This window comes from Abramis brama, assembly GCF_963993115.1.
Source record: "Abramis brama genome assembly, chromosome: 13".
Lineage (NCBI taxonomy): Eukaryota > Metazoa > Chordata > Actinopteri > Cypriniformes > Leuciscidae > Abramis > Abramis brama.
This window is the reverse complement of record NC_139975.1, coordinates 18,144,182-18,166,603: the sequence shown is the minus strand read 5'-3', so window position 1 is coordinate 18,166,603 and position 22,422 is coordinate 18,144,182. Positions and strand designations below refer to the sequence as shown.

The window sequence follows — 22,422 nt, the reverse complement described above, 5'->3', positions numbered from 1 at the left end:
CTATAACAGTACTCGTCAATGTCAAAATAATTGAGATCCCCCTGGAAACTTCCCTCTAAATGTAACTACTCTTATTTGTACATGTACGAATATTCACATGTAAGAATATTGTACATGTAAGAATATTCATTTTGCCAACTCAAGATGCAACGCACCAATTTTTACATTATTTGTTCTCTGAAGTCTCTTAAAAAATTGTCTCACATAATTCTGAATATGCACAAGTGAGATTTCACAGCTACAGTGGAATTGAGCTGGACCAGGAGACTGCAAGTTTGAGTCTTATCCATGCATTTCTGATCCAACCACATTCCTCCCTCTCTCTCTCCCTCTACACTTTCCTGTTTATCTTCACTTTAGTATTCATTAAAGGCACAAAAAGTTAAATAAAAAACAGATATTTTTCACATGACTAGCGCACACACACACAATTGCACGTCAACTGCATTGAACAGAAACCAGTGTTATCACTATACTGAGTGAAAGTTATATCTTTTGCAGTGGTTTTTGGCAGAAACCGTTAAGGCTCATTCAAATCCTAGGACTTACCGGAGACATTTGTCTTGTCTTTTCTTAAATGGCAAGGATTTTTCTTGGATTTAAATTGTCTGCTCAAACATTCATTGTTAAAGGGTGAAAGAAATTGCCTTAGTAGATTTCCGTAGACCTTTTTCAGTTGTCTTCCTCAGTGATTCAAGTGAACTGAAATGCCCATTGGATTTTATTGCAAAAAAAAAAAAAAGAGAGAGAGAGAGAGAGAAGCAAAAATGGCCATTTACCCTGCAGCAAAAATATAAATTAAGAAAATAGGACTATAATAAGTAATTAATATATATATATATATATATATATATATATATATATATATATATATATATATATATATATATATATATATATATATATATATAAATAAATAAATATATATAATTATTTTATTTTTTTTGCAAACGTGTTCTACTTTGAATGTCACTAAGGTTAACGTCACTGCGTCTGACTAATTAAATGCAATTAGATTAAATTAACTTGCTGCTGTCATCTTGATAATTTCGCTTCTAGTGATTCATTTGTGTGGTTGTGGCTCTGTGGGAATAGTGCCTTGTCTAGTTCAGTCACCAGCGTGTCACCGTTCCCTGTACTGATTACAAGATCTGGGCTACAGTTAAGATGAACTCATCTCCCTACACACTCCACTCTCTCTTCTCTCTGTTCCACCTCCCTCATCCCAACTCCCCTCCCTGGATTACTCTTTGTGTTACACATCAGCACCTCCGCTGATGCTCAGAGGTGCCTTTGGGCGGTGCAGCATTTGTTATTACTGATGTTCAATAAACCAGGACATCATTTCCTTTAACCCTGATAACTCACAGTAACCTCTAGTATTATTATATATACGCTAACCCCTATTTTCACTGATTTTGTGGAACATTCACATTTAGAATGTTCTTCAGCTCTCTCTAATAGGGTTGTGTTACTGGTATAAAGACATTAAATGGTACAAAAAATATATAGCACTATGATAACATCGTATTGCAAATTCAGGCATAAAAGCATAACAATGAATTGATGTAAATGATTGTTTGAAGTTTAGAAACGTCTAAAAAACATGTCCAGTATGAATAGCTCCTAAGTTAGTGGTTTTCAACCCTCTTTGTTAATATTGGAAGGCCCTATGACTTTTCAAGTTGTTTGTGATTTACTGGATAAGGATTAAAGATAAAGATCTTTTTCAAGGTCACTTGAATTAATTCGATTAATTTAATTTAAGTAGTTTAATTTGATTGACAGCCCTATTTTTGTGTAATTTAACAAATTTATTAGATTGTCAAAGTCAGTAATTTAAGTTAAATTGATTAAATAATTTTATTTTGTACATTGAGTCGACAGAGACATTTTTGTAGAAAGACCTTTTTGAAGAAAGTGTGTGGTATTATAGCTGGTAAGTAAAAAGGAACTAAATGCAATCAGGTCAACAACAACAGTGTTCACAAATTATTTACATCGAATTGTTGAATGTGTTGAAAGCCCTGATTTAATTACAATTCATTAGTCACTCAAGGCTGTTTTTTAAAAATAAATTTTTTTATTTTTATTTGAGACCGCTGTCGTACCAAAGCCAAAATGTTGGTATTGACTGTACCCTCTTAAAACAGGGCAGTTATGTTTGAGTACTGCAGCAGGGCAGAGCAAAGATTGATTTCTACAAATTTCCTCTGCCGTCTCTGCTCGATTTCAACATCCCAGCTTTAATATGCTATTTTTAGATGAATGTCTGTGTTGCTGATTAAAAGTGGCTAATGCTGGATCAGATGCAAGTACGGATGTGCAGGTTTAGCCAACCCTGGCATGTGGATTAGGAGGCAGTGTAGTTCTGCCTCCTGAGCAAATGCTAATGCAGCCACTTCCCCGGAGTATAAAAGTACAGAGCTGACAAATATAAGGAAATTAAATTACCTTTTTCCACTGCATGATGAAATTCGAGTCTTGTCTTGCAATGTAAACAAAGTGCTTTGCCTTCATTATTGTCACTATCAGAACAGATGAAAATGAGTCATTTTGAGCAAATGCAAACAAAGGAGAGGTAGTAGAAATGATGAAATTCTTATATCTTGTGGTCTGGATCTGCATTCAAAGCATTCAGATCCAATGAGACAATAAATCATGAAAAAGTTTTAATTTGTTTTGTGTTAATATGTACGGGGTGTTAATCGGTACACGGTGCCGATAGCCTCGTGGGCAGTGCGCCGGCAAATAAAGCTGTTGCGCTTCGGGCGACCCAAGTTCAAATCCCGGCTTGCGGACCTTTCCCGATCCCGTCCTCCCTCTTTCTCTCACCTCACATCCTGTCCACTCTATACTATCCTATCACAATAAAGGCAAAAATCACCAAAATAATTTATCTTTAATATGTACATCCCAGAATTTATTACATGCCTTTTGCATTGGTCAATTGCATCATTTTGTGGTCAGATATTTTTAGATAATGATCACCAAACTGTAAATCAAATCAAATCATGATAATTTAAATGAATATTTCATGTAGATTTGGTCTTGACTGCTCTTAAAGGTTTATTTTGTGATAATGACTGGCTTAACCCTTTTCATGTTTTCTAATCATTTCCTTTGAAATCCTTTTTTTATATTCGCATTGAGCTGGTTAATCTTTACTCTAAGAAGAGCATTTTAATCTCTTTCACTTTTGTGCAAAAATCATTATGCTTTAACTGTTGTATTAGAGGGTGACCTATTCCTATAAAGTGTCTTGTGTCATTGAGTCATACTGCTTGGAGTGCCCTTGAGCCTTGTGAGTCCTCCATCAGTGGCTGTGCCGTGTGTCATGCATATGGAGAGTTTGGCTGCCACGTTTATTGTTTCTACCCAACTCTTGCAGAAGCGGCCAATGGGAACGTCTTGGCTGGACAGCGGCCTCCGCCTCGCATCAAGAATGTGCAAATTAACAACCAGATCGTCAAGCTGAAGTACTGCTACACCTGCAAGATCTTCAGACCCCCTCGTGCTTCCCACTGCAGCATCTGTGACAACTGTGTGGGTGAGTGTTTGAAACCTTAACCTATACTCCAGCTATGAGTGGTACCTCAAATAGTGTGGCTTTTTCAGAAGAGGTGTGCTTTTATGGAAGTAAAATAATGACAGCCCATAAAAATACAATGCATTAAAATGCAAGCAGGGTTAATGCAATGCATATTTTTTTCAAGTCGTGCAATTCAACAAACTTTTTTGTTTCAAAAACATTTGTCATTATTTTACTTCCATATGCTTTTTTCTAAATGACTGAATTTTGGTAGTCAGTAATTAAAAAGCAAAAGAAAAAAAGAGATGAATACTTTTATTCAACAAGGATGCATTACATTGATCAAAAGTGACAATTATAGTCAAGTCACCTTTTACTTATTCATCACTTTATACAATACTGATTGTTTCAAAGCAGCTTTACAGTGATAAGTGTCTCGTTTATAATATTACACAAGATTTATATTTTAAATACTATAAATGCTGCTCTTTTGAATTTTCTGTTCATCAAAAAAACATTGATGACAAAAAAAATCTATTTATGATATTATTTTTGAAAGCATCCTCACTTTACAGCACTTTAAGTGCCTAAAACTTTTCTCAGTACTGTAGCTTTGCAGGTAAGTTTCTTCAAGTGTCTTGGAGACATTGCCGCAGTTCTTCTGGATTTAGTCTGTCTCAGTTTCTTCATGTAATCACAGATGCACTCATTATGGTGAGATCAGATCTCAGTCTGGATCATACCGGCTGTTGTCAGACTCCTTGTGCATACAAAAATCTCACTGGATTATTACAATTAATGGCAAAAGAATGTTTGGAAATGTAAACTGATATTTCCTACTGACACACTACAGCAAAAGATATACTGTAAATAACTGTGAAAATACTAACGTGACTAAGACTTTTGCACAGTATATATATATGTAATGCTGTTTATATATAATTTTCTCTTTTTTTACTATGTCTACACCCAAGAATTCTTACCTTTGATATAGTTGCATCTGTACGTGCCATTTGACACTCCAGTATAATAGTGAATTGTTGAGAGATGAGTCAGACAGCTCACTCACACATACATAATGCTGATATTGGAGAGTTCACCGATGGCTCAGTTTTGCTCTCTATGCACAGTCATCCTGAACACAGGGCCATTTGTTTGGGCGCCCTGCACCTGCCGCACATACAATCTCTGGTTTGGGTACCATCTCCAGATATTTTTAGCAGCAAAAAATATCTGCCCATTTCTGTCAGAAGATCCACCATCACTGTTAGAATGTAGAAACTGACTTTCAGGCTTTCACAAATTGTTATGAGAAAGTTTGTTTGTAAAGTCTTAAGATTCTGTGCGTCTTCCCTCAGACCGGTTTGACCATCATTGTCCCTGGGTCGGAAACTGCGTAGGAAAGAGGAATTACCGATATTTCTACCTGTTTACACTCTCGCTGTCTCTACTCACCATCTATATCTTCGCCTTCGACATCGTCCATGTGGTTCTACGTGAGTATCACAGCAAGAAAATGTGTTTGTGTGTGCATATGTATCTTTAGTGTAGACATCCAAAAGCAAATTATTTGAAAGAGGGAATTAAATTTTCATGTTATCGATAACCATTTAAAATGCACAGACGGTACACCGGTTTAATGATCGATGTTTCTGGGAAAACAAGTGCCTTTAAGCGACACTCAATATGTACTCGAATGCTGTTCTCTTAGGTGTGGTTCAGTCCGGCAGCGTTTAGGATATTGGAAGAGCCTCTATGCTCTTGTAAATGTCTGCTCTCTTTGATCTTTCCCTTCTCAAAGTGCATCATAGACTGCAAGGATGAGAGGGCATAATTCACATAAATGCCTGGACAATTTGCTCTGAGCCTCTGATCTCAATATCAAAGTAAAACGCATCATAATAGAGATATAATTCAGTCATTCGTTTTTTATGACACTATTTACGTGCACAGATTTTAGTCTGAATTACTTCGCACTTACAAAATCTGCAGTTTGACTGGTTTATAGAGTATGACTCTGTATAGACAGAAATATCTGTTTACTGTGCATTACATGTACTTTAAACAAAATGCTGCTTTTCGTGTCAACATTGCCATAGCAATGAGTCTTGTCAAAGAAAGCCTTACTCACACATCATGTAGACATCGCAACCCAACAAAATGAGATTTCTCTTATTATAATAAACAAAACTGTTTCCATTTTGACTCTCTGAAGAGTGAGGCTTTATCACTTTATTTCCCAGATCCACTTGAAATACACAATTTTTTTCTCTAATATCATATGTACTTTCATTTTTCATTGTTTTTAAATCAGTTCTGACCTTTCATCGAATCCAGCTTGTGCTGTTCACAATGTCTGGCCTATTAATTTAAATCATTGAATCAAATTTAATTCTTACCATATGTATCTGCAGTCATCAGTCTCTTCCATTGTAGACACAGTAGGTAACTCCAACCCAATGTGTAGCTAGCATGTTTGCATTTCTAACATACAGAATCTAAAAATATGCCTAGAAAGCTTTCTTCTCATCAGGTGGGAGAGAGTTGTATTGCGCTGCATACGAGGTACTTTTTAATTTGAATGTGAAAGCTGCTGTATTTAAAGGTTTACATGGCAGTTATTGTACAGGTTAAGATATACACCACCTCTTTCAATCTGTCTTTAATTTAATTTGGATTGATGACAGTCAGATCATATTTTCAGATTGAGGTGTTTACTTGAACACTTCATTCTAACTGAGATATCTATGATGCTGAGATATCAGCATCATATTTATTAAAGGAATAGTTGGCCGAAAACTAAAACGCATGTTATTATTTACTCACCCTCATGTCATTCCAATCCGGTATGCTGTTATTTTTCCCGTGAAACACAAAAATAGAATTTTTAAATAATCTTCACGACATTTATTTCTTTCAAGATCCAATTTGTTTTAAAAACCACTGCAAATTACCCTAAAATGTGTTCTGTATTATAAAAGTCTCCTGAGGCCATATGATTGCTTTGTATGACGCACAGAACGATATAGTTTAAATTGCAGGTTGGACATCAATAACATAAAACGTCATTGGTTCTCAATTATCCCATAACCAAATGTCATCATGCCAAACCTTCACCATAGGTGTCATATTCAATTTGAGAGCTACTGAGTAGGTTAATACATTAGTGAATAATGACATGCATTTTGTTATGTTTCTCACCTAAAATCTTAGTGTATATTTATGCATCAGACTACTCTCTGATGCTTTTTATAGTATGTATTTTATCTTTTCAGTTTGCTAGCCTGTGATGGTGATGAATAATGACAAATTTAAAATTATTGGGTAAACTATTCCTTCATCACATTACGAGGCTGAATGCAAACATAGCTACTGTGATTGAAAAGGTGAATGTAAACGAACAGTGCTAACTTCTCAGCACTGGCAGAGTGTGGGTGGATGTGCGAAAATCTTCTGAACATGTAATGATGGGAGAGAGAATGTGAGATGCTGAGACCTCTGATGCAGTGAGTTACTGCCTGCAATGCATGCATGGATACATAATGTAAATTAATACAATTTTGTGTGTTTTATAGGATCTGTGGACTCAGGATTTGTGAATACCATTAAAGAAACTCCTGGAACATATCCTTTGATTTTAGCTCCAGAGCCACTAGCTGAAGACTTGAAAACAAAATGAGCTCCTGATAAACCTGCCATGCTGTGAATGATATATCAAGCTAAACATAATGTTTGCGTACTATTTGTGTAACAGTTGAACAGGCACATAGCACATATATATTTAAAAAAAACTTTTGTATTGCTGAACAAAGATATTTCAAAGTTCGAACACATTTTTTTTCAGCATATTGTAGATATTTTTGAGCATGTTGTGTCCTTGACTCCCTGTTGCACTGTGTTGGAGGTTCTGGTGTGTTTTTTCACCCTCTGGTCTGTGGTGGGATTGACTGGCTTCCATACCTACTTGATCTCCCTCAACCAGACCACCAATGAAGATGTAAGTCTGTTTCTTACCTGTCTGTTCCAAAGTCTACTGTCGGTTCTTGACTCCTGCTGCTGTCACATGGCTGGAAAGATAAACGCATACCCTAGAGCATTTCAGCACACTAGATCCAGCAGTCACCTTGGCAACAGTGCCTTCTCTGCGATAAGAAAGCACAGAGAACATCTCAACATGAGTTTTATGTACAGTATACAGTATTTATGGCACTGTTTATGAACAGGGTACACAGTGGTGTCTCATTACGTTTTTAAAGCAATAGAGGCACAAATCCCATGTTTTTATGTTTGTTGTTAGATAAGCTATTATGTAACATAAGATTAACCTTGCATGAAAAGAAGCTTTAAATGCATCCGATGTTTATGCACATCATATTATGCCATTTTCGGCCTCTGATTTCTTTACTTTTGTGACTGTATCCAAACTGTTGAACTGATATTTAACTCATTGTATTAAAAAATATTTTTTATCTTTTTAAAGCTAATTTTAATTATGAACTATTAATTAATGAAAAACTATTAAATAAATAAAATAAAAATAAAATAAAATATGACATTTGAGTCCCACATTTTGCTAATGCTGTTACCACGTAACGTTCCTTATTATTGGAATGAAATCTAAATATTCTACGTCTAATAATTAAAAATGTAGTTTAATTATACATTTTGCAACCTGGTTTCATAGGCTTCATTTTAATTTGCTAGAAAATCACAGAAATCAGGATTTATTAAGGATATTTAGTTGCAAAAGTCACACAATAATTAAGTAATGGGCGCAAAAATTCCAAACCCCACAGAAAAAAATAATGATAATTAAAAAAATTTTAAATGAAAAAAATAAATAATAATAATAATAATTTAAACTCCGATCAACATTTTCTAAAGGTTAAGCATCTCCTTTCGGTGATCATTTTACAAAAAGAAAATACCCTATTGTACCCTATTCATGAACAATTTCTACAGTGTATGCTCAAACAAATTCATATATAGTGAACAAACGCACACACATATATATATATATATATATATATATATATATATATATATATATAGTGCATATAGTGCTTAGATTCCCTGCATCTGTAGTTCTGTGGCACTTTCACACTTAGCCCTAATGATTAATTTAAAATGTTTTCTTGCCACATTTGCCCTCTGGCCCTTCTTTTCCTGTTAATGAGGAGTAAAAAAAGAGTGAGAGAGGGAGGAAGCTTCAGAGAAGGATGCAAGTGCTGCAAGTAATGTGATGTGACATGATGGTTGTTCGCCTTTGATTTTGTATAAATTGGATCCTGCTTATAATAGATTTATCAATACCTGCAGTGCAGATACAATTCGGATACAACTAAACTACATACTGAAACCTGAAGCTGGTAACATTTCTGTTGGGGAATACCATGCATGAAATCTTTTTTAGATTTGCCTGTGATGCATACATACATTTCTATCTAGGAGCAGATGAAACAGTAACAGCGTGACTTTTTAAGATGAAGAACCTTGAAGCGTTTGACTAGATGAAATGAAATCCATAGGGATGGCTAGAACTGAAACAGCACATTTGAATAAAGGATAATAAATAAGAGATTATTTTTTATCAAGCCTCTCATTTGCACGGACGCTTTAAAACAAAACATCAGAGTGAAGATCCAGTTGAAGGTTGAAGGTTGGATCAGAACTTGACAGCTGTTCTGACATTGTGCTGGTTTTCTTTTCGAAGTTTTAAGTCCTTCATCTCTACTGCACAGATCAAAGGTTCGTGGTCGGGAAAGAACCGTGTGCAGAACCCCTACAGTCACAAGAACATCTTTAAGAACTGCTGTGAGGTTCTGTGTGGCCCTGCTTACCCCAGGTAGGAAGATTACAGTAGTTTTGCTTGTATACAGTGGCTCCAAAAAGTATTTTTTAGATATGAAGACGTTTACTAGTAATTTTAGTTTTGGGAAAAGCTCCAGCATTTCTTTGCAGATGCTACATGGTTTGTGCCACTTCTAAACACAGGATTATATATCTCTGTCTTTCTCTCCTTCCAGTGTGTTGGACAGAAGAGGTGTGATGCTGGAAGACTCGTCTAGCCCCGCCCCTTCGGATGCGTCTGCTGCTTCTACCAATAAGGGCAGCAACCCTGTTTCACAAACCACAGTAAGACAGCATTTTTTATGAGTGTGTGAGTGAACAAGCCAGTGTACATTAGGCAGAAATGTTGCTGGCTGCTTTACTGTGCGTTGAGTAGTGAGTCTGCAAGAATCCTAAATCAATTACCCTAAGAGCTGGGAGGGTTGGAAGGTCAGGGAAAAGAACCAAGTGGAGTAAATGAATGAATTAAGCGGTTTTAGCTTGATGTGGCTTTCATAGTGCTGAAGTTTGTACAGCTCTGCATGTCCATTTATATCGGTAAAGACCCTAAAAATATATCAGTAAAAATTTAAAGGTGTATCAGGGTTCCCATAAACATAAAAAACATCAGGGAATTTTAAAAGTGTTATTTTTAACCATTTCTTCTATATGTTTTTCTAGTTATGCTTGGCTCTAAAATATTTAATTGGCTAGAAATTGCTTTTTGTTAGTGCAGTCTGTATAAGATGATTTTTGTCTTATGTTCTCCCATAGAACCATTTTAACTCCTTTTTTCCTTTAAAATTTTATTATTGTGAAGACAATTCAGAATTATCATCAATTGGCCATGACCACTATTATGATGATTCACCTAAGAATCAAGTAGTTTCCTCTCTCTTTAATAGGGTTCCCAAAGTATAAATCCTTTTCATTGATTTTTAATGATAACTTAAACACTGTTGAAGACAGACCTACTGTGAGCTATGAGGGTGTTAATTGATAGCATATATATTCCATGGTTAAACACGATATGTATATATTGAGAATATATGTTGTGAATTGTGTGTGTGTGTGTGTGTGTGTGTGTATATATATATATATATATATATACATATATATACATACATACATACACACATACACACATACACACACACATACACATACATATATACATTTCACAACATATATTCTCAATATATACATATAGTCGTGTTTAACCGTGGAATTCTTGGTGAAAAACTACATTACCCATGATTCTGCAAAGAAATCTCCACCAACCAGAGAATCGAAACAAGCAAATTGCACCAAAATAATACTGTGGCAGCTTCCAACTCCCATGAAGCACTGCAAATGATTTCACACTACTGAAAAATGTGTATGCAAATATGCATATTTTTCAATAAACTTAAAAAATATTATATAATGAACTATTTAAATCAATAGTTTTGTATTTCTCAATAATTATATATAATATGATTCGTCATTCACAATGCTTCTTTCCCTCATTAAAGCTGTTAAAGGGATAGTTCACCCAAAAATAAAAATTGTCATCATTTACTCGCCCTCAATTTTTTCCAAACCTGTATAAATGTTTTTGTTCTGCCTATTGTATTGTTTTCCATAATATGCAAGTCAGTGGTGCCCCATCAACTGTTTAATTACCCATATTCTTCAAAATATATTCTTTTGTGTTCAGCAGAACAACAAAAAAAAAAAAAAAAAAAAAAACCTCATACAGGTTTGAAACAAATTGAGGCCGAGTAAATGATGACAGAATTTTCATTTTTGGGTGAGCTATCCCTTTAAGTACACAGTCTTGTACCTTTTTGTCTTTTGGTCTGATTTAAAAAAATGCTTCAATGCTTTTTTTGCTTCAAAGCAGTTTGTAATGATATGATTGGGTGGGCACTGTTGCACTCTATTAGACACTTTGGCTTTACAAAATCTTTCCAAGTTCCCTCTGAAACCTGTTTAAGTACCTACTGGTGTACATTTAACCCTGGTTAAGAACGATGGCACTCGCACATTCACATTGATGTGAATATCACTCTTTAATTGATAACGGTGTGTTTGCACTTCCTGCAGAAATCCTCAGCTCCCCTGATTCCCAATGAGCACACCCCTGATGAAGCCAAACCTGGCATTGGTGCAGGCACCCAGAAGAGCGCCAGCTCCCCTAAAGATGAGAAACCCCCCTCGCCAACTTCCCCCAATGCCGTCGCCCCTGGGGTCATCAAAGAGTCGACCCACTAGCTTTGGCTGCGTTCTCCAGAATTCTCTCAAACTTCTGAATGTGCTCACATGAAGGAACACACACAGAAAAACTGTTTTGACGCAAAAACAGTGACTTTCAAAACAGTGGCCCTGATACTCTTTCGCAGAGCGAGTTATCCAGCCTGGATCCTGCGCTAGCACTCGAGACTAGATCTGGAGGTCTTGAGACTCTCCTATCTGAATCACAGCATGATGAAACTCACAATGAGGGAAATGGGAAGCCATAGACTGAGTCAGATTAGAATAGGCTACCCTTAAATGTAACGAGGACATTATTTCCCTTGAAAGAGCTTGTGAAATGTTCAGTTGTTTTTTTCAGTGTCATTACTCGTTTCTGTATAGCCTGCCTCCATTATTCCTAACCATTTGTGTGCCCTGTAAAACCCATAACTTGCTTCTATAGTAGTTTGTGAAAAATGCCCTTTGGATTAGACTATTTTTTTTTTCAAAGTGTGATAAGGAAAAGTGCTTTAGTCATAAACTGACATTAGGCCCAACAAAACCGCTTTATTCTGTTGATGGGGTCATTTGGATCAGCTTAGTAAGTCAGTCAGTTTATAAATGTGATTTAACTCAGAAAGTTAAGCTCAGACTTGATTTTACAATCAGCATGGTAGAAAGCAGAGGCTGTCAGATGTATGTGCCAGTGAGTACAGGCCGATTTGCATCAGTAAGAGTGCCTTATCTATGCTCTACCATTACATCTACAGAAGACTCCATAATGCTCCATGCTACTCATACCTGTACATGCAAGTCAATGTCATTTTTATACAATGCTAATGATCTGTCAGAACGCAAAAAAGCCATGGAGTTAATGTACATATTGTAAAAGTAACTGAGAAGCTGCAAATTCCCTATAAGAAGTGGACAACATGCCTGATTTGTTATTACTATTATTTTGATCTTAAGTTAATACATTCCCTCCATATTGTCTTATTTAGGGAGGTCTTTCCACAACCGCCTGACATTTGAGCATCATACTATCTTTCCCCATTTTCCTTTTTTCTAAGAGTTGGATATTACAACACAAGGCCACGTGGTGTGTTTGCACACAGAATAAAGTAAAGATAAAGTTTACATCTGAAAATGAACCTTTATGAGTCTAGGCATGGAAACGGCTAGTTGACCAATCCATCTTCAGTGTCATTTAAGCATGCTCTTGCATTCAGTTGAGAAATATCTTTAAATTGTGCTTGTTTTTCTTTTTCCACACATTCTTTTAACCATGTTTAAGGTAGCAAAACGTGCCCCAGTGTAGAAGCGAATGTGCAATGTAGTCACCTTTAGTAATTTTATTGTAGTATGTTAATGGCCACTTGTAAGGGACACATCTACAGACTTCAGGGACCGATAATATATTTTTACATGCGTTTCTCATCATAACCAGCTACACAGGGCAGTATTGATAAGAAGTGAATTAAAGATTTGGAAAAGCCAGCTTAAAATGGATACCCGTTCAGTGCCATCTTAAAGCATTTGGAAGTGTATGAACTGGAATGTTTGTGAGATGCATTCATTTGTTTGTTAGTAACTCTACTGGTGTTGAAAAATGAAACCTACATAACAGAATGTGCTTCAGATGTTTAGTTTATAGCAAATGAGTACAATGGTGTGAACAATTGTGATGATTGTTTACACTGTTACTGTGTATGGAAGATGTGAATATTAATTTGCTAGGCTGAAGGTATTACTGAGTATATGGAAATGTGCTTAAAGTTGCGCTGAATCAATCCCACTACTTTGTTTTTATCATGAATTTTGTGTCATATGCTAATATGCTAATTTACTAAATGAGGCACATAAATAATCAAAATCTTTAATGCCAAGTCAGTGTAATGTGTAAGTTTGGAATATTAGCAAATGATGGTCTGCTCTAGATATGTGGACGCGATGCATAATGTACACATTGTACGTCATCACGAATTGGGTTATGTTCAGTTTGCTTGGTAATAACACTGTGATCATGTATATCCTCATACTCTCCACTTTCTACTTTATGAATTTGTGTGTAAATGTATGTTCATTAAATTATATGGTATTATTACAATTTCTTCTTTGTGGTTATAGTAGTTTCAAAATTTAGTTTTTTTTTGTGTTAAAAAAGCAAACCCTGAAAGTACAGACATCAATATCAAGACAAACGGAACAGTAAAAAGGAAATACAAATATTGAATAAACAACAATAGCTTTGAAAACAAAATAAACCATATTATAACAAACAGGAACCAAAATCATTGATTATAGAAGCAAAAGAATAATATGCAAGTACATGTGCATTAAAGGACAACTCCAGTGAAAAATGAACCTAGGGGTAATTAACACATGGTTACTGAGTCGATCGTTCCTTGGGATGCGTTTTCATGAAAATCGAATGTAAAGAGTTTTATCTTTAAAAACAGATTAGCTCATAACACTAGTATATGGGGCACAGAGTAAGTAAAAGTAAATCGCTAGTTAATACCAGTAACAAGGCTCAAAATAGCCTCACACTAACACGGTAGCATAATGAGGGTCCCTACATGCAAACCAAAGCATTGAGAACTTTGTAAGTGTACAGACAGTTTAATAAGAAGATAGTTTATAAAGACAGTACATTACGCGTTTACAGACAGGATCCATCTTGGAAAAGTCTCAACTAATCGAGTCACGAACGCCGTGCTACGTTAGATTTCACAAACGTAATTCCTATCAACAAGCTCACTTAGCACGGCGTTCGTGACTCGATTAGTTGAGACTCGGCCTTGTTAGTGGTATTAACTAGCGATTTACTTTTACTTACTCTGTGCCCCATAACTAGTGTTATGAGCTAATCTGTTTTTAGAGATAAAACTCTTTACATTCGATTTTCATAAAAACGCATCCCAGGGAAAGATCGACTCAGTAACCATGTGTTAATTACAACCTAGGTTCATTTTTCACCGGAGTTGTCCTTTAACTAAACAATGTGCTTTTCCTCTTTCATTCCTGGCAAAAAAAAAAAAAAAAATGAGTGCATTAATTGCGTATTACTCTGTACATTCATCAGGCCAGAAACGGAAGAATAGTAGTCTATAAAATGCTACTTCATAGCTAAAGGTATGATGATGATGATGATGAAACTTCTCAGAATCACAGTTAGATCACACATATAATTACATGTAATTTACCATAATAGATGTCTTGAATATTTAACCTTGTGAGTAATATCAATATTTGGGGCACCACCATGCTGCTTATTTTATGATGTAAGAACATAGCCTTAGGTTTAATCCATGGCATATTGCTTGGTGCGAAGTCAGTTTTTCAAAATTCCTCAAAAAACGTTGTTTCAGTTAGATTTCAAAGTCTTCTGAAGATATTTAATGTGGTGTCAGACGTTCTGAACAATAAAGTCAAAGAGAAAGACTACGGTTATAGATGATAGTACCTTCAAGACCTTCTAAGAGGACCTATTGGCTTCTGTATGGGCTGTGCATATAAAATAGTTTCCTTCATGGAATTCAATCCAGCATGTGGTTATGACACTCTCGATCCATCATAGAGAGGTTCAAAGTTTTTGAGAAGCAGGATCAAAAGAACATTCTGGTGGCTTCACTCCGTTTGATTCTCAGAGCTTTCCTCCACCTTCATCCCCTCCAGTTGTTCCTGAACAGCATTGAGCTTTGTTTCTGTGTCCGGATCTGTTTCTGGCTCCGGTTGGGATTCCTGTGGCTCCTCACGTCCGTTTGCCAGATTCTCTGTGCTCTCGTAACAACCCGAGTCCCGTGGCATTTCAGTCTTTTGCTCCTCGGTATCGGATTCATCCTCCGCTGGAGAACAGAGTGGATGTTAGTACATCAAACAGACTTCAATTATAGCTATGTTGGACACAATTAGGATAACAGTCTAGATTCGATGGCTCTACTTGGACGTACAGTCATGAAGCAGTTCTGCTGCTTTCAATATCTTCACACGTTGCTCAGGGTCTGTAATGTTCAGCTCGTTCAGGTGAGACTCCTTCAGGCCGGTGAAGTCCTCCAAGCTCTGGAAGCCATGCATGGACAGGAGAGATCCCAGTTCCTGGGCACACAGTGGTCAGTCACAAGAAGTCAGATATCCTCTTGCACTATGATGAAATGGCACACAAATTTAAAAGAAAACAGCAATGAAAGTAACTTGAGGCTTACAGTTAGGCCTATTCTCTCCAGAACTTCCTCCAAGGTTTTTGGTTTTGGTTTCTGGCGTCCGTGACTGTAGCATCGCTTCCTCTTTGGTGGCGTGTCCTCCTCTGGTAGTATTGTGACGTAGATGAATTTAAAGGAGCCCACTTTGTTATTGAGTTTACCAGTCCAGGTGCCTACTGGTGGCTTCTCAATAATCTGGATGATGTCTCCTTTCTGTGTGTTTTGAAAAATATCAATGCATTGCATACAATATACTACAAATATATATATATATATATTATTTTTTTTTTTTAAGGATTAGTAATCCCCCAAAATTCTGTTATTTTATACTTTTTTGACTTTTGCCCATGAAACAAAAAAAAAAAAAATCTGAATAATATACTGGTTGCTTTTTATCTTGTGATTGGGGACTGCAGTTTTCAAGCTTCAAAAATTATGTGCTATATTTTCTAGAAACATTAAACACCACTTTTTGATACTTTTACAGGGCTTTTGCAACCATTTTAAAGCTTGAAGGCTTCAGTGCATTGCAATTGTATAGAAAAGGGCAGCCAGCACTATAAAAAATATTTTTTTCAAAGTTGTAAATAAAAGATTATTGGTGTATGTTTTGAATAGAATAGAAAATTCTATTCTATTATTATAGAATGCTATTATAGAATGAGAGTAAGTCTTTCTACTTCAAAATGCCATGTTTAATAGTCCCAGAAAGCAAGGAAAGTGTATTTATATAGCACATTACACAAGGATAATTCAGTGCTTTTCATAAAATTAATCACAACAGATGCATAAACAATACAAAATAATGGAAAAAAATATATAAAAAGAATTGAAAATCGATTTAAAATGTATTAAAAAAAAAAACTAATAAGAAGAGAAGAATACATAAATAAATGACTACCATATTTTTTGTTTTTGTATAAACTAATCTTTTATGTCGACATTGTTGATAAATGTGTCCAAAAATAGCACATTTTAAAAAGCTGACCTGTAGTTTGAGAGATTCCATGTCATATGGACTGGGGGTGAAGTCAGTGTGGACAAGGGCTCTGCCACAGAAGGGCCCTGTGTAGGTGTTGTCCTCAAGTCTCATACTGTCTCTCTGGCTGAAGCCACTGTCCAGACTCTGTCTGTCAGAACCTGCACATCAGAAAAAAGAAAAATCAATCAGCCTTGTATGATATTGGTTTAGCCAAGATATTGTGCCGGTCTGAGATTGCTTACATCCAGAGAGCTGGCGTGAGAGAGGGCTGTGCATGGTGTCCTCTGAGCTGTTGGAGCACACAGATGTTCTGTTCCCAGCACTGAGATCTGGCATCCAGTCACTCGGAGACATGGGAGACATAGAGCCGTCCTCCCCACTCTCATTCTGAAATCAACAAATGTAACAATTTACAGTTTATTTGAATTCATATCCTCATGAATTTCTTTGTGACCTATCTTTAACCACTGGAAACACCCTGAGGTGCTGACTGTGTAAAATATCCTGATTTCATCCACACGGGGGAGACACATTCAAGCTGTTATTAAGTGTTTCTTAGATGGTTGCTTAGATTAGAAAATTACTAGTAAAAAGTAAAGTAAAGTAAAGGTAAGGTAGGGAAAGGAAAGGAAAGGAAAAAATAAAATAAAATAAATAAAACACACTGTTTCTGGGACTGAGATATTTTAAATGAATTTTACCACCGATTTTAAATGTGAATTTAAACATGGTAACTTGGTTCAGTTAATTAATGTATTAGGTATCATGAACTTTCAACTTTTATAGCATTTACTACTATAGTTTAAGGCTATTTTATAAATGCCAATTAAACATACACTGAAAAAAATGATTCGTTGAATTGAATAAAAAAAAAAATTTATCGTAAGTGGTTGCATTCAATTGATTTTACCTACATTTAAACAAATGCATTAAGTTGAACTAAAATTGATTAAGTTCAACTTAATGCATTTGTTTAAATGTAGGTAAAATCATTTGAATGCAACCACTTACGATATTTTTTTTTAATTAAATTCAACGAATCATTTTTTTCAGTGTATAATTTATAAAATAATGTATGTAATTTAATTTACACAACTTAAAATGCTAAAAAGAATTAAGCAATTAACAGTAACCTAGGATTCAACTCACCCCCTCCTCTGCAAGGGCTTTCTGTACCATCTTGGATGTTTTACGGGTCATTGTGCGAGATATGACATTTCTCCATTTCTTTCCAAGTTTTCCGTTACTTTTACTTGAATCCTCTGGTGGTGCACCCTCAAACTTCTGTAAGAAATTTCACACAAAAAAGAGGCTTTCAGTAATTTGTGCGCTTGTTCAGTTTAGCAACTAAATTTGTCTTATCGACTCATCAAACTTCCCCTCTTGTGTTGTCTAAAAAGAGCTACAGGCAATGAATAATTGTTGCTAGACTGGCTGTTCTGTTTCCTAGCTCCATGGTTAAAGAACCTGAGACAGAACTCTGTTAGAACTAACTGCCTTGATTTACCTCAAGTAACCTCACTGTGACTTTGTTTTTAATTTCGGTTTGCAGTGTTTCGATGTGTTATTCATAACCCATTTCTAATCTGCCATGGTTCAGCAGTGCCATGTTTGTCCTGGCTGAGCTGAATCAGCACACAATTGTTTGTGGTATAACCGCAGTATAAGTAGTGTTCGTTTTAAAGCGATGGGCCCCTGTTTGCAGGATTTCCAGTAAAGTTTGTGACGGTGTTTTTTTGTGCCAGTGAGTCAATGTGGCTCTGGCTCCTCCTCTCTGAGCTCTATACCTCTAAATGTCAGAGGCTCTTGCGTTTACTGCGAGGACAGCGTGTGCAGTTATCAAAGGCACAGACAGAAAACAAAAGTACCTGTCAGCGTCACAGGGATTTTACATCAGTCTGTTACATTATACCTTTGATCTGATTATCCCTGAACTCCTCCACAGAAGGTTATTTCACACTGTTCAACACTTTTGTTATCAAAAAGACAATGGACATTGTTTTAACAACAATATATATTATAAAATGTATATTATTTATTTTTATGTAAATGTATTTATTATGATAAAATAGTGTCTTATTTGATAGTGAAATAATATACAATATTTTTCAAATGTTTGGAGTCGGTAAGATTTTTGAAAGAAGCTTGATCAAAAATATAGTAAAAATACAATTACATACACTTTAAAATATGTTTTCTACTTTAAGATGTTTTAAAATGTAATTTATTCCTGCGATGGGAAAGCTGAATTTTCAGCAGTCTGCAGTCACATGATCCTTCAGAAATCATTCTAATATGCTGATTTGATGCTCAAACATTATTACCAATGTTGAAAACAGTTGAGCTGCTCAATATATTTTTTGGAAACTTGTGATGCATGTTTTTTTCTTCAGGATACTTTGAATAGAAAGTTCAAAAGAACAGCAAATTTTTAAACAATCTATTGTAACAAAAATTGTAATCAATTTAATGCGTCCTTGCTTAATAAAAGTATTAATTTCCTTTAAAAAATAAAATCCTACTGACCCAAAAGTTTTGAACGGTAATGTATATACAAATATTTATAAAATATTATTAAGATTATACCACTGTCTACTCTTAAAAGCAGACAGAAGGCTAAGCAGGCTCTCTGCTTGAATGGTTAATGAAAGTATGACATCCTGTCTGGATATTTTTAAAAGTGTGGTTTTAGAGATGAAGCAGTTATTAAGAACCATTCTAGCAGTTGAATGTTAATGCTGACTGCAAATGAGTACAGATTCTGTTGATGCTGTTGTTTTTCTCCTCTGAAACAGCAGATATTGGATTAACATAAGACAGGAGTGAGTTGGAGCTTGAGTACAGCAACTTCATCTCCATATAACAAACTACTGCACTTACAGTTTCATCCAGGGTAGCTTCAGGGCACACTACAGGTGACGATGGCTTTGGCTTCATAAAGTCTTTGAAGCTGCTGGATCTTTGCAGAGACAGCTACGAAGACAGAACAGTTTCTCATCAGAGACATTTAAAGTTACAGTAGTATTCAGATACAGACAGACGGACGGATAGATGGATATAGATATTTTGTCCTATGCATTCAACCATAAGGCCATTGGGTCATGAGCAATAAAAATGTGAACAGCAGAGTCATCCAGCATTATGCTGATGAAATGTTATCTCTATGCATCATGAACAAATCCAGTTTAGTTTAACCGATACTGTATAGCTCATATTATAATGGCCATTAAATGCTATTGTATTTCCACAAGCATATATCCTGATCAATATTTGGAAGCATTATCAAACCTCCAGAGCAACATTTGGGCTGAAAAATCCACACTATCTTTTTCAGATCCATAGACCAGACGTAATTATAAACATGACTCATGAGTGTTTTGTAGGATGGAAAAGCTTTTGAATTGTCTATGAAAAATAAACTGTCATGGTCAGGTTTTCAAAGATAGGAAAATGTGTTTAGTGACACATTGGTACAGTGTCAAGGTCAATGTAACATCTCAGTGTAAATGAAAATATAGCAATAACAATGTGCCAGTCTGTATCAGATCTGCCCATACTTCATCAAGGGACAAAAATCACACTTAGCCTAATTAAGGGCCATTGGAATGAATTTGAATTATATCCAACTGTATTATATTAACATTAAAAAAAATAAAAAATCGAATTCACTTATATTCTTAGTAACACTTTATTTCAATGGTCCACTAGACATTCTACTAAGTAACTACTAAGTTACTACTAACTAATTACTTAGTTACTTATTAGTTACTTAGTAGTAACTTTGTAGTTACTTACTAGACTTTCTACTAAGTAACTACATGTCAACTACCAGCCATTAGAGTATTAGTAGACTAGACTGCCAACACTTTATTTTGATGGCAACATGTCAACTTTTTCAAACCCTAACCCAACCAGTCTACTAATACTAACACTCTAATGAGAGCTTGTTGACATGTAGTTGGACTGTCGAAATAAAGTGTAACCATATTCTGATATGGCATGGTGGGCCAAAGGTCATCATGGTCTGACTTTGGCCCATGAGCCCTGGTTTGGGCATTTCTGATAAAGTAATTATTTATCACATGATGTTAATTTATAGGCTAATATACCCATGCATTTAAACTGTAAGAGACACTGTTTTGCAAAGTGTGGCTTGTTAGAGTTGAACCAGAGTTGATTATTCATTCATAATTGAGACACTTTTTTATAAATGATCAGATCCTTCAGTGTGGGTTCTGTGGGCTGCTGTGCATATTTGTTCCAATTTGACTTTTTCTGTTATCTAAACCTTTCACTGCGCCACTTTTCTTCAGCACAGGAAGTGGGCATGTAACAGCCAATCCCTGCAGAGCTGTGCAGACAACACACAACAGACTGCAATCTGCTAAACCAACCAAATGCGAGAAGAGATCGTTCAGCTGGTCAAAACTAGTAAAATGACAAGAGTTTGCTTCTCTTTGAAAATCATATCAAATTAAATAGTTACACTGTTGCGGAAATCATAGTGTAGCATGTCAAACTGTTAACAAACCTTCCCTATTAATTTCCCCAAAACTGTGACAACATTCTGGTGCATCATCATAAGATGTTGAAATGTATTTTTGACAGATCTCAGCTGAAATGATTACTCATAATCTAAACCATGACCAAAGAGGAAACTGCAGCGTTTTGAGATTATGTGGTGGTGAAGTGTTTTCATTTACACCATGCAAATGAACTTCAACTGAACGCTACATCCTCTGCTCTGGATAAGAATATAAGACTTTGATTTAAAATTTTTTTTTACTAAAGACATCAAAGTAACCGTGACGCACAACAGCAAGATTTTCCGATCTCGCTTTGCTTGGGTTACATGCATTTATGAAACACCTGCAGTTTCAGAGAGGAGAAATATCGAAACTGCTGGTTATCACACGCAAGATGTGAATCAAATGGAAAATAAGAGTAATGCCATAGAAGCAGTTAACCGCTGAACGAGAAGTTGAGTGGATCGGGCTGTGAAGTGAAGACGTACGCAAGCGTCACTATGAATTCAGGAGATGTGTTTGGATGCTTTGCACTGATGAGGTATGATCTGCTTCAGGATGTGTGCTGCGGTCTGATGTGTTTCTACAGGAACTGCTGCAGCCATGCACAAACCCAGAACAATCATACAGTTTCAGTTCTTAATCTTAAAAATGACAGATCTGAAGACAAACGGGACATATCACAATAGGACTATTATTCCCATCAATGAATGAAAACTTTTGAAAACCCCTACTGTTGATTCAAACGACCAGCAACAAAAGCACATGTGTTCTGCTCTGATGCATCTTTTCATTTACTTTTTGTGTTTAAACTTCTTGGGAATTTAGACCTCCAGAGGGGTCCTCCAAAAACATAATTTCTACTCTCGCTTCAACTCTTCAAAACTGGGCCGCACACGCAGATTAAGGCACAAACTCTTACCTTCTTCTTTTGCACCTGAACCTGCTCTTTTTCAGATGCGTTGGATGGTTTCCGCCGTAACATGTTGATCCAGCTGTGGGTGGGCAGTATTCTCCTGACTCTGAGGACCACAACTATAGATGTGGCAGTATGACACTCGATTGTGCTCAGCTAACTCCTGTCTGTCTCACTGCCACGGTGCTCCACTCACAGAACGACAAAAGCCACCAGAG

General features: G+C 35.9%; 2 protein-coding genes across 2 annotated transcripts in view; one reads left to right on the top strand and one right to left on the bottom strand.

Annotated features, from left to right (window-relative positions):
* zdhhc9 (zDHHC palmitoyltransferase 9) overlaps positions 1 to 13,687 on the top strand; it is a 25,023-nt gene extending 11,336 nt beyond the window's left edge. The window contains exons 3-9 of the mRNA XM_084134105.1: positions 3,392 to 3,550; positions 4,891 to 5,028; positions 7,108 to 7,156; positions 7,427 to 7,529; positions 9,274 to 9,377; positions 9,559 to 9,667; positions 11,450 to 13,687. Of these exons, the coding sequence (XP_083990231.1) occupies positions 3,392 to 3,550; positions 4,891 to 5,028; positions 7,108 to 7,156; positions 7,427 to 7,529; positions 9,274 to 9,377; positions 9,559 to 9,667; positions 11,450 to 11,617 (830 nt within the window). The 3' untranslated portion in view covers positions 11,618 to 13,687. The remainder of the gene's footprint in view (positions 1 to 3,391; positions 3,551 to 4,890; positions 5,029 to 7,107; positions 7,157 to 7,426; positions 7,530 to 9,273; positions 9,378 to 9,558; positions 9,668 to 11,449) is intronic.
* Positions 13,441 to 22,422, bottom strand: sash3 (SAM and SH3 domain containing 3). The gene is made up of 9 exons (XM_084134104.1): positions 22,211 to 22,422; positions 19,643 to 19,735; positions 17,912 to 18,046; positions 17,005 to 17,149; positions 16,769 to 16,920; positions 15,784 to 15,993; positions 15,532 to 15,676; positions 14,538 to 15,426; positions 13,441 to 13,982 (listed from the first exon to the last, which is right to left on the bottom strand). The coding sequence occupies exons 1-8, from the start codon at positions 22,271 to 22,273 to the stop codon at positions 15,209 to 15,211; spliced, it is 1,161 nt and encodes a 386-aa protein (XP_083990230.1). The 5' UTR covers positions 22,274 to 22,422; the 3' UTR covers positions 13,441 to 13,982; positions 14,538 to 15,208.